A 12,892-nucleotide genomic window follows, 5' to 3' on the forward strand; every position below is an offset into this window, starting at 1 on the left:
AAATCAGAACTCAGTGTGCAGTCCCAGGAAGTAGTCTTAGTTTATAGATGAACAGCTTCTATTTAACCCACGCAGAGTAATTGTCAATTAACATGAGTTAGTTAACACGTTTTGAAATGACAGCCCAGACAATCCACAAACATTTGGAGATGAATCATAAAAAACTGTTGCCAGAGCTGATCATTTGTGGAGTGTGGAGTCTATCACATTTAGACATATTTGCTAATTTTAATTAAAATAGTGTCTCATTATGTTCTTGAGGAAACATAGCAAGCCTGTGGGTTACTTGTAAGCAAATTTATGGAGGAAAGTGCTTACTTGAATCTCCAAGGCAAGGGTAACACTGAGACAGTGCTTTTATAACTCTAATTCTGGCCATGCAGACTTTCAGGGATGCTGTTAGGTGATGAGCTATGCATTCAAGAAGGAAGCTGATTGCCACAATAAATAGTACAGCATTACAAAACTGACTCAGTTCAGCTTCACAAAAGTTGGTACTAAACACAGTCTGAGAAATCAAGGGTACTTAGTCTACCTAGCTGCATTTAAAATCCCATTAGATACTTACACATAGCTTAACGTGCTCAAACATATTTGAAAATCTGTGCTATTAATTTAAGAAAATTTAATCCAACATACTTTGAAGCATCTGTATACCATAATATCCTCATAGGCAAGCTAGCAACGTACAGGTTAGGTAAGTGAACAGTGACATGGATTTAAAACTGCCTAAATGGCTGGGCCCAAGGGAAAATGACTAGGGGTCATTACAGTGCCAATATTCTTCATTAACGGCCTTGACACTGACAGAGTGCACCCTCAGCGGGTTTGCAGATGATACAAAACTGAGAGGAGTGGCTGGTACTCTAGAGGGTTGTGCTGCCAGGCTGGAGAACAGGCTGGAGAATTGGGCTGAGGAGAATCTCATGAAATTCAACAAGGGAAAATGTGAAGTCCTGCATCTGGGTAGGAATAACCCCAGGCACCAGTACTGCCTGGGAACACACCAGCTGGAAAGCAGTTCTGCAGAGAAGCATCTTGGATCCTAGGGGACACCAAGCAGACCACGAGCCAGCAATGCACCCAAAGAAGTCCAACAACATCCAGGGCTGCATTAGGAAGGGTGTTACCAGCTGGTTGAGGGAGGTGATCCTTCCTCTTTACTCAGCCCTGGGGAGGCCACCTCTGGAGTGCTGGCTCCCTAGTAGAGGAAAGTTACGGAATTAATGGAGTCAAATGCAGAGCCATAAATTTGAGGTCCATGAGTGACTCCTCTTGGTCATTTACTGAGCAATGCTATCGTATACCTGCTTATTCGAGAGCGGCTTTTTAAGATAAGACATCATGGGCTGATCTCCCCAGATGTTGGGAAGACAGTTACCTTCCCAGCTCCCTTTTGAACAGTAAACTTTTTCATACCTAAGATCATACTTTTGCCAATTGCTTACAGAGCTTATCCATTCACTCTCATCTGTTTACACAGCAATTCTCCTTCTGGTGTCATTTTTGGTGTACATTAATATTGATCTGTGCCATGTCTGGAGCTTGTAAATCACTTCAAGACACTACCATGTATGGCTAATATCAGCTAAATTTGCAAGTCCAGCTAGATCCAGCTAAAACACGGGCCTGTTTCTGCTAACTCTTCTCTCTCACAATTCAAACCTCTCTACATTGTTAGCAATTGACTTACCTACAGGGCCCATGGTAAAGACTCCATAGCCTCCTCTTTCCATCTCAAGTAGCTGTCCCTGTTGACAACTGTACTTTACGTGGAGTCAGCCAGACCCAAGTCTATGCCCTCACCTCTTCAAAAATCATACTCGTATTCGATGCCCAATATTATATTCAGGGTAATATAATAATTCCTTTTTTGAGTTCCAACTCTTCTCCTTAAGAAGAAGCTACTGATATATTTGTATATCAGTATGAATTAAAAGCCGTGTAGATGTAGTGCTGAGGGATATGTGTTAGTGGTGGCCTTGGCAGTGCTGGGTTAACGGTTGGACTCGATGATCTTAAAGGTCCTTTCCAACCCAAACGATTCTATGATTCTATGATTCTATGATTCTATGAATTACCTCTTCTTCAGATGTTAGAACCACATCCTTATTAACATTTCCAGTCTCAATGGCATGTTATCAGTAAAAAAAAAAAATCCAAACTAAAAAATAACCCCCAGTCCTCCCCCTTCCTTTACGGTAGTGTATTAGAGAGAATAAATATTTTCCCATGTGTGAAACATTCTTTGTGCTTTAGGAACACTTCCATGTAAGATGAGTTACAGGTCAACACCAGAGCATGTGCTGCAGATTCTTATTCTAAGCTCCCAGATGTACACTGTGATTTTTTTCTTCATTCTTCCATTTAAAGGTAAATCCTAAAGGAGGTCTAATTGCTGTGGGGTTTGAAGATGGTGTTGTCCGCATAATTGAAGTTTATGATCCCAAAGGACTGCCCGTTCTTGCAGGACAGACCAATGCAGAGAATGCAGAGATAAATCTGAAACAAGTTTTCAAACCTCATGCTGCTGCAGTTACAGCCTTAGCATATGAGCACAATGGAGATGTGCTTGCCACAGGGGTATGTATCACTTCTTTTGGTTATTTTTTATTAAGCCACAGACATAGAGATTATTTAAAGAGATAAGGGAAAGTTTGTTTACTGACAACACTGTTATACTTCTGCTACTGCTGTTGATCGCTCCTTGTAGTTCTCTGCAGTGCTGGGGAAAGAGAAGGATCTTTTTACACTCACATTTGTTTTCTGAAGGAAAGCAACCGTGCAATTTATACAGTTCATTTTGTGAATTACTGGACTGTTTAGTGTGAATACTGTAATCTGCTTTGACGATGGATTTGTTTGGTTTTGGAATTAGTTTAGTAATATCTTGGAATTAGTAAAAGCAAGTCTGTTTGTACACCACCTTGGCAGCACTCCAGCTGCTACCCAGCACTGCTTGGCTTTGCACCAGGATTGACCAGTTGGTTTGTCAGTGTGCCTGCTAGTCTTTGAGATGATTTCCAGTCAACATAGTCTCTCTTTTTAAAAGCTAGCCTTCAGCCATGATCAGTGCACTTGCAGTTACACGTTCCTTGAGCTGAATTGCCATGCATTTCACTTAATGCAGGATTTAAGATGCCATGCGTCATGTTGTGCACCAGTGCTGGATTTTCTTGTTATCTGGGGAAATCAGCCTGTGCTGTCTTCTCTGAAAAATCAGGCCTGAGCCTGAGATTTAAAGGAGCTCCTGGGGCAATGGGCAGAAAGCACATGGCTGGGGGTGCCAGGTGAGGCCCATCGGGGCAATTAAGGCCTACGGGTGCACTCAGGGCCCTGGAGCAAGGTGGGCAGGATTTTTATTTCCTCCCTGTAATCATAATGGCAATCAAATTCTTAGTTCCAAAGCACTTGTAAATCCCCCTGTTGAGCCACAAAACGTTTGAAGTATGTGTTTATGTCATAAAGTACTTACAGTCTTTCAAATTTTTGGTCAACTTTGATTCCGTCATCATCTTTGTTTTTTTTTTCTCAGAGTAAAGACAAAACTGTTTTCTTTTTTGCTCCTGAAGATGAATATGAGCCAATTGGATTCATCTGTGTCCCTGGGCCTGTGCAGGCATTACAGTGGTCTCCACCTTCTCACGTGAGTAATGCATGTTTGTTTTCTTTCATTCCCTACAGTATTAAAATGTCATTTTGAAAAGAACTTCCAGTGAAAATAGATGAAGATCCATGACCCTAGCCATGTTCTCTATAGACAATGCAAAAGACGTCTTGCTACTTTGTTCTTCATGCTGTTTCAGAATGACAGGTTCTGTGTAGCTGTATCTCTGGTTCGGTCACTTTGGACATATTTTGGGCTTTGAGCAAAAACATATGCAAGCCATAAAATTTTGCTCAGCTTTTTGAGTTCCTGCCTTGAAGAAACAAGCCTGTGCCTTAGATTTTGGAAGGTCCTAGTCCTCTTTGATAAAAGTTTTCTGAGCATTATTGCCTGTGCCTCTTGCCCATATTAAAACAGGCTTTTGCAAAGCTTTTTAATGACATTAAGAAAGCTTTTGTGTGCTTCTTGGAATTCACACACTGTGTTTGAAGTGGGTCAGTGATGTATTTAAATAGATTCTTGCTAATATTTTAAAAGTTTTATCAGGTTAGGGTAACATCTGAAATTTTGGTTGGTCCAGTATTCTTCTTTGGAAGGGAGGTTGTTCATTATATTTAGATGCTGACAAAGTGACCAGCAAGATGCGTTGTACTGGTGCACAGTGGTGAAGTGTAGCTATTATTGCTTGTTCATGGGAACTGATGAAAACTGCATTGGCAAAAGAACTCTTGCTGGTATGAACTCTATCTTGCTGCAGAAATGACAGAACTTGATCTGACAGTTGCATTTTGCATCCTTTCCTTGAGGATAAAGTACTCCTACTTACTAAAAAAGCACCCATCATGTCTTTGATATGTTAGGTTCCCTCTGAGTAATTTTGTCTACCGGTATCAGGTCTCTACTGCTAGATATGAACACACACTAAACATAGAGTACAAACATCTGAGCATTACACTACTTTTTTTCTCTTAAAACAACCCCCCACCTTGGTGATTAAATACTATACATTTAATGAATGCGTTTGTAAGGCTGAGATTTTATAAACATAAGAACCATATGATTTCTAGTTAAAGTTCCCATAGCGACTCTAATATGCCCCCTTTGCACTTTTTTAGTGCTGGGTCAGATAAAATAAGCCTCTCTCTATTCTCCAGATTGCATAAAAATTGAAACTAAACACAGATTTGCCTTTTAAAATCTCAAAACACTACATCATTATTACCCTTACCTTGTCTGTTCTTCCTAACTTTGCGTTTTAAAGGACCTGGCAGGTACCAGCAAAGAACGAACAAACAAAGAACAAACTCAAACTCAAACCTTGCCTACCTTGCCTCCCCAGGTGCCTCTGAGAAAGAGATATGAGGCCCTGGTGGAATACAGCCAGTCCAATGGGGATGTGGTAGAGAGGCAACCTATGTCAGAGGTCTCATCACAGTCAGAAAAACCTGTCAGGCGTATAGCAACCTCTTCCACAAGGAAGAAGAGAAGAGTTTTAGTGGTTGGAGACTCCTTCCTAAAGGGAACTGAGGGCCCAATATGCAGAGCTGACCCTCATCACAGGGAGGTCTGCAGCCTGCCTGGAGCCCGAATCAGGGATATCACCAGGAAACTCCCCAACCTGGTGAAGGCCACAGACTACTACCCCCTGCTGATCTTCCAGACAGGTGGGGAAGAAGCTGCATCCCGTAGTCTGAGGGGGATGAAGAAAGACTACAAGGCCCTAGGACGGTTGGTGAAAGAGTCTGGGGCACAAGTTGTTTTCTCCTCCCTCCTTCCATTTTCGGGTGATGACATGGGATGGAATAGTAGGATTCTCTCTATAAATGCCTGGTTACGAGACTGGTGCTACAGGTAGGGCTTTGGCTTCTTTGATAATGGCTGGTTTTATAAGACACCAGACCTGACAGTGATACACGGGAAAGGTTTATCTCGTAGGGGCAAAAGGGTTCTGGGACAGGAATTAGCAGGGCTCATTCGAAGAGCTTTAAACTAGATTCGAAGGGGGATGGGGTAGTAGCTGGGCTTGCACCACTGGGGCAACGCTCTAGTGTTGAAGACCAGGAGGCCTCCCATCCCCCTGGGGTGAAATCGGTGTGCTCAGCTCGCTCCCTGACATGCCTGTACACCAATGCACGCAGCATGGGGAATAAACAAGAGGAGTTAGAAATCCATGTTCGGTCGGGGGGCTATGATCTAGTGGCAATCACAGAGACTTGGTGGGACACCTCGCATGACTGGAATGTGGTCATGGATGGCTATGTCCTGTTCAGGAAAGACAGGCCACTAAGGAGAGGGCACCCTAATTTAACCAAAATCCCAAAATATCATCATGCTGCTTCCAAGCTAGACAGTATCAGAATGATAGCTGTTTTGTGTATGGCAAGGACTTCTTCAATTCCTTAGCTCTGCCTAGGATGCATAGTATAAAAGAAGATCGTTGGTTTCTGATGTCCATTTAAATAAGAGCACAGTTAGAGTTAATGACTCCTGGCTGGAACTTGGCTTTGTGCCTATGGATCTTCTGACTAACTTTTTCCCATTTCTCTCAATTCCATGTATACCTCTGCCCTATACTTGTATTTTTTGTGGTTTTGTACAGGCGAATAGCACGCTGCTCATCCTTTGTGAGAATGGCTTTGCTCTCCAGGTTCCTGCCCCTGTCCCTGAGGAACAGGATACAGTGTCCACCTATCAAATAAAAAACCTGCCGACGCAGTACTTCCATTTTTACAGTATTAAATCCCGAATCAAGGTAAAGAACTCTCCTGTGGAGGAATTTAATCTTCTTCATGTGCCAGAGGACAAAACTACCCAAAAAGGTTTCTAGTCCTTATATTGCATCATAGGATTTTTGCTAAGCTTCTTGAAGGGGGGAAGGCCAGTTACAGTCCATTTGTGGATGAGTTTCAACATTTGAAATTGCAAGTTGTTGTTTGTTTATTCAAATAGAACATACATCACACTGAAAGCATGATGTGCATTTTGATTAGAATTAAAAGATATCATTAGTGAAAGGGAAAGGTAGTATAGCACGTTAGTTCTTAACATATTTTCATTTTGGTAGTTTTCAGAAAAAGCATGTTTCTTGTGGTTGATCTTAGCTCTGTAGGAAATCCCTTTGAACAGTCATAAAACACCCATGTGGTCACTTTGAGGCAAACATGAAACATTTTTTTTTTCAGCAGTTTTATTTGTGATTTTTAAAAAATGTTCTAATAACTTTAAAGGCATGGTTTTTATTTCTGAATGAGATCTAGCATGTTAGAAGATATGCGGGGCCAAAGGAAAAGAGTTATGCCAGCTCTCAGCTAAGGTTAATTTTGTGAAATTAAAAAGCAAGCTGATGTTAGGCTCGGGAGCAGAGCTCCAGTGAGCAGGCTCTCAGTCCCAGGTTCAATCCACCACAATCCAGCAGCCTCTCTGATTCTTTTCTTAACCTCTGATTTCTCTGCGTTCTCTATTAACTGCTCCTGTCTTCTGAGTGGTGCATTACTGAATGTCAGGCAAAGCCTCATTTCTTGTTAAAACTAGGAGGAAGTCAGCATTCAGGAGAAAGATTTCTTGGTGTTTTTCTTACAGGAAGAACCACAAGAATGATCACAAAGCTAGAATATACATGTAAGGAAAGATTGAAAGAATGTGTGTGGAGTTATGTTGGGTTTGGTGTTTTAGTCAAAAGAGAAGAATATTGTTGGGAGATACCGTAAATCTTTAAAAATAAAAAAGGTTTCTACAAAGAGAAAGAATATTAATTGCCCTATCATTTTTTCTCTAGGAATAGATCAATAATTAATAAGTTGCAACAAGGATGTTTTAGATAAGATGTAAGGAAAGATTTCTAACAGTAAGGGTGGTGAAGCACTGAAATAATTTGCATGGGCTGTAGAGTCCCCATAGCAGACTTTTAAAGGGTAGGTCAGACAAACATCAGCTGATGATATTTAAGGTTCATCTGATTCTGCTTTTGGGAAAAAGTATGCTCTTTTGAGATCCTTTCCAGACCATTCTCTATCATTTGCTATCTTATATCTTCTTAGGAAGATCCTGTTTTAGAGAATGTTTGATATTTGTTTATGCTAAAGTAGGCTTGAATGGAAAGGGGGTTTTAAAAATTTTGTAAATCCACCTTCATTGTTCAGAAGAAGTCAAGTCCATTACAGCTTCTCTTTTTACTCTACATCAATGATGCATTAGAACTCAGCAATCTGAGTTCAGCTTTCCAGGGCTTTTCTTTCTCCTGGGCAGGCAGAGGACAGGGCTTAGGAGGTCTGCAGAAGTAGTATGCTAGTAGTGGTTAATTTTGGGAATAACCTCTCTGAGGAAATGCTGAAGTCTGCTTCTCATGCAGAATGGTTTCTATTTCAAAGGACCATGAGTTAAAATACTTCAGAGGAGGGAAATGGGGGCATTTCCACTGGAGACTCCCATGAAGTCTGGTTGATCTCTGCTTAGTTGAAGGAAAAAAGATTTCTCTAGATATTCTGTATATATAATGCCAGGACCACCTTGGATTTCATTTATAAGACTCCTTCAGTTAATAATGCATGGAGTGTCCTGGTTTCATGTCTCTATGTTTCTCTGCTTGTTGTAATAGCTGGAAGAGGAGATTGCACTGAGAGAGAAAAAAAAGCAGGAGAAGGAGAAAGCAAAGCTTGAATGGAAAAAGCAGCAACAGGAGATGGGAAAGGAGATAGAAGAAGAACCTGAAGAGGAACCTGAAGAAGAGCCATTGCCATCTCTCTACATACCAGAGGAGCCCAGTCCCATCCTCTGTGGGTTTTATTCAGCACCAGGAAAATTCTGGCTTTCCTTGGTAAAAAAATTTTTATATCACATTGATGGGATTGCAAGATGTGGCAACCTTCCCTTCACATCTGGGTGCCTTAGAAAACTGATTGATTGCAACCTGCTGTCTCTAGGACATGGAATCCCCTTCATACATGATAGTTTCAGTGGTCTTTGTGGAGTAAATCAGTAGTGTCATTCCAATTCAGATTGTTCAGTAAAGTTCCAACAGGTGCACTTCTTGGTGATGCCTGAGTAGGCATAAAGACTAAGCTGTTCCCTCACAAGCAGAAGGTAGGGTCTTAACATATTGGTAGGATGGCTTGTAATATCAGTAGTCATGATAGATTTTTCTCTGTGGGTAAATAGGATCTCTAGATGTTTGGAAGTAATGTTTTCTAATCCATAGCAGGTCCTTAAGAAAGGGAGAATTATTCTGAAAATTGCATTTACCTGGCAGCTGCTTCAGTGTTCTTTTGTTACTATTTCTTTGTGGTCCTTCTCCTCTTCAGGGTGGGTATGACTCAGGGTTCCTCTATCATTGTGAATTCTCCTCAAATGATCAACAAGAAGACCCTGAAAACAGGCAAGATGAACCCTTTGAAGTTATTCCTGTTGAGGACACCGACAGCAATCCCATCCACCAAATTTCCTTCTGGTAAAACATTGTAGTGTAACAGCTTCATGATAAAGCTTGATGAAATTGAACTTGGAAGGCAGGAGGGTACATCGCTTTGTGCCTTTTTAATTGTGGGTCAACTGTAGTATGCAGGAACTCTCTCTGGTTTTCTTGGCACTGAGTTTCATTTAAAATTCCTAATGGACACAGTTGGGCACTGTGTCTGACAGAATAGTTTAAAAACCCCTTCAAAGATGAAAATGGCTGATTTCTAATTAAGTACTGATTAGGACTCAAACATCCTAGATTGTAGATCTCCAGGAGACCCATTAGAAGTCTCTGCAAATTGTGATTATCAGAACAGCAGTTCTTTTTGGTAGTTAGCAAAGAGAGGACACAGCCCTCGAGGAGAACATGGAGGGATTGGTCCATCCCTCTTGTGCAAAGAATACAGGCTTCTCAGGACATTCTGTGAACTGTACGAATGAAAAGGGTAAACTATTTTCAAACTCCCAATATCAGATTCCCTGTAAGGCTAGGCGTGATCTGCATCTAAGGAAGCAGGTTTAGTTCAGGCTTTAATCTACAATTGGCTGCATTCACCACCATTCATACTAGATGGAGAGCAGGGAGGGAAAACGCTTTTTCTGGCTCTGAACTTGGTGTCTGCTATCCTGCACTACTCAGGGCTGAGAGCAGTTCCATGATACCCAGCAAGTGCTGGAACATTCCTGAGCAGCCAGTTCGCTGGAAAAGTTTGTAGTAGTGTCACTCATGCTCTAAATGGTCCGAATACTTTGCTCCCAGCTTACAAACTTGGGAAGGCTACACTTACTCAGATAGATTAGCTCTTCTAAATTAGAAGAATCATGTTTTGAGCTGTGGCCTTATGCGTTACAAGTTGCCTGATATTTCTGTTTCTCGTTGCTTATTTGACAGTACCAGCAGACTACTGATGTTCTGTGGGATGCAGAATGGTGCACTGCGTGTTTATCCTCTCCAAGATAAAGACCTCTCAGTGAATACCCTGAAGGAATACTGGTGCTTCAATGTACATGACAATGATAATGGCCAGATCCAGGGGATCTGTTCTAGTTATGATGATAGGTTTCTGATTACCTGTGGTGGAGATGGAAACATTTTTACTTTCAACATGTCTCCAGAGGATGTTCACAAAGAGCTAAAAGCCAGAATCCCCTCTCCTAGGGTAAGTCGCTACCCTCTTTCACTGTATTAGGCCTATTTACAATGAAACTACTGCAGAAGGGCAAAATCCAGTTCAATAATTTGGCATCGTAGATCTTTCACAGCAAAAGCTGAGTTTCCCCAAACACTTTGGAAGAAGAGCTCTTGCAAAACATTCCCTAATAAACAGGTACTATGTTGCTTCTGAATGCTTTGTATTTTTCTCCAAATAAGCATAGGATGTGTTGTTCATATGTAATATTCTACTAGTCTTATCCCACTCAAAGGTGTAATCATGCACATTCCTAGAATGAAAGAACCACAAGGATTTGTCATACTTAATACCTGTCTTGGATTTAATTCCAGTAAAGTATGATTCTGCTCTGGATGGGGATTCTAGAAATAACGTTGGAGAATACCAAATGTATAGTTTCTCAGTGCATCTGGTACCATTCATAGACAATTCATGAGCTGGATTTTTTAAATTTGCAAAATAGCACAGCATGATGCTGATCCTGTTGCTCTTTCACTCTTGGACAACATTAGCAGTAATCACTTTACAGGTGTCCTGTAGTCACTGTAGAGCTCATCACCTTTAGCGTGTTTGAACAGATGACACTGGAACTCGATAACGGTTCTACTGATAATACGCAAGAAGAGAGAGGTGTCAACTCCCCTCGCAAAAAATGTTCAGATTTCATTGAATTGTTCAAAATTACACGCATTTTAAAATACAACTTGAAACGGTGAGACATGTTGAGTAAGCGCTATCAAGCACAATGGATTTTGGAGCAGATATACATTCAGTACAGTTTAGAAGTCTTGAAAGTGTCAACATAAATTCAACTTTTAAATATTTTTAATATTACTTGGTAACTATGTTTTGAAAGATGCTTGAGAAGGGAGACAGAGGGGAAACTGTGATTTTGGTCATTTAGTTAAATTGTTTGTGACTAGTTGGAATTCTTTACCAGTATCACAAGAATATATAGCACTAAGAATAGACTCAAATTTATTTTCTTAAACTGAGTGATTGGAATCTGTGGTATCAGAGCCTGGCTAGCTCCAGTATTACAAGTAGTGATTAATATACAATTATAAAGCATATATATACAGTTTTATCATTTTGAGTGTGTTAAGTAGGTCAACGTAAAGATCTTTATGATCAATTTCTATTGTTCAGGCTAGCAACGTTGCTTAATGACCATCCTAATAGAGTTTTTCCCTTATCAAAGTATATCTTAATTAAATATCTATTCTAGTTTTCAGTCATGTGGAAGATTTTAAAAATTTCATCTTCATTAAAATTAATCGGATTCTTAGAGAATCAAATACAAATCCTCTGAAACTAATTGAGTTAAATTACAGATCAATTTAGTACTACTGTATTCACTGTAAGGTGATAGACCCCCCTCTTTTTTTAGAGCATGACTGCCTAGGGTAACGAGGCTTGCATGACTGCAGTGTCCATCCATCTGTCATTCTTCACAGCTAATAATTGTGAACCCATTATGCAGTCAGCAGAAGCAAACCAGATGAATTACACATGTAACTTGGAATTAGCCCAGGATATGTTGTCTCTTGTCAACCTGACAGTGAGGGGAGACAAGAGAATTTGGTTTGGGGGGTAGAGAACCAAAGATGTTATGGGGCATAGTGAAGTTAGGACAAGCAATGATGTAATGGTTGATGTTGATGGGAGGGATATAGGATTTGTGTTCTCTGTCCCTAGGAAATATGCTTCATTAGTTCTTTTACGTGTAAACCAGCTTAATTACTTTTTGGTCTTGAAACATTAAAACCTGGTATTTAAGGCCCATATAGCAATATTAATCATGAAGGTTTCTTTTGGTTTTGTGAGAGGCAATGGGAGCTCTGTGCTAATGTTTGTAAAAGTTTTATAGTCTGTTGAAACTATTATTGCTTGTTTAAAGGCAAGACAACATTTTTATTCCAGAGTGGTCTTGAGAAGGAGAAGGCTACTGAAGACATTGAGGATCCCAATGCCTACAAGTAAGAGATGTTTGGGTAATGATGAAAGAGATTTTCAAGTGTTTGTAGCTCTTTCTTCAGACCACTTCCTAAGAGGAGGGAGAAGTTGATCACCCTGAATTTGGGTCATTTCCTTGTAACCCACAAAGTTTTTTCAGCCTTTCCCCTCCATTTCATCTACTTTTCTGTGGTAGTGAATTACTCTGAGACTTACTTTACTTAAGACTACAGAGACAACACAAGATCGAGGTCAAAGCCCCATGATGTTAGGACTGTACAAATATACAGGAAGATGATTCCTTTCTAAGTTACCTTCAGAGCCATTGAGTTCACTGTGAGTTTAAGGCTGTCAAGGAAATCTAAAAGGTTACATAAACTGTAATCTTTCCTCTCTTCCATTGAAATAACACCATTTCCTTTTTCATGTATTTTCAGCATTGAGGAAGTCAAGCAGAAAAAAGAGTATGAACGGATAATGAAGGAAGCTGAAGAAAAAAAAAAAAAGAAAAGAGAGGAGTTAGCTGCACTGAGGCATGAGTTTCTTCTTCTTCTTCAAAAGAATCAGGAGTTGCCCAAGCACATGCAGCTGCATAGAGAGGTACGTATGGTTTTTAGAAGGGTCATTTACATTTAGAAACACTTTATTCTAAAATATTGCTACCTGATGTCTTGGGGCCAAAGATGTCCAACCCTTTGGATTAAGG

At 40.4% G+C, this 12,892-nt stretch overlaps 1 protein-coding gene across 1 annotated transcript in view; it reads left to right on the forward strand.

The window, feature by feature from the left end:
* The window catches only part of CFAP44 (cilia and flagella associated protein 44), a 48,348-nt gene that overhangs the window by 17,492 nt on the left and 17,964 nt on the right, over positions 1-12,892 (forward strand). Inside the window, exons 13-20 of the mRNA XM_068417316.1 lie at positions 2,374-2,583; positions 3,536-3,646; positions 6,207-6,359; positions 8,202-8,420; positions 8,905-9,050; positions 9,951-10,218; positions 12,154-12,209; positions 12,624-12,786. Coding sequence (XP_068273417.1) covers positions 2,374-2,583; positions 3,536-3,646; positions 6,207-6,359; positions 8,202-8,420; positions 8,905-9,050; positions 9,951-10,218; positions 12,154-12,209; positions 12,624-12,786 — 1,326 coding nt within the window. The remainder of the gene's footprint in view (positions 1-2,373; positions 2,584-3,535; positions 3,647-6,206; positions 6,360-8,201; positions 8,421-8,904; positions 9,051-9,950; positions 10,219-12,153; positions 12,210-12,623; positions 12,787-12,892) is intronic.

This window comes from Nyctibius grandis, chromosome 23, assembly GCF_013368605.1.
Source record: "Nyctibius grandis isolate bNycGra1 chromosome 23, bNycGra1.pri, whole genome shotgun sequence".
Lineage (NCBI taxonomy): Eukaryota > Metazoa > Chordata > Aves > Nyctibiiformes > Nyctibiidae > Nyctibius > Nyctibius grandis.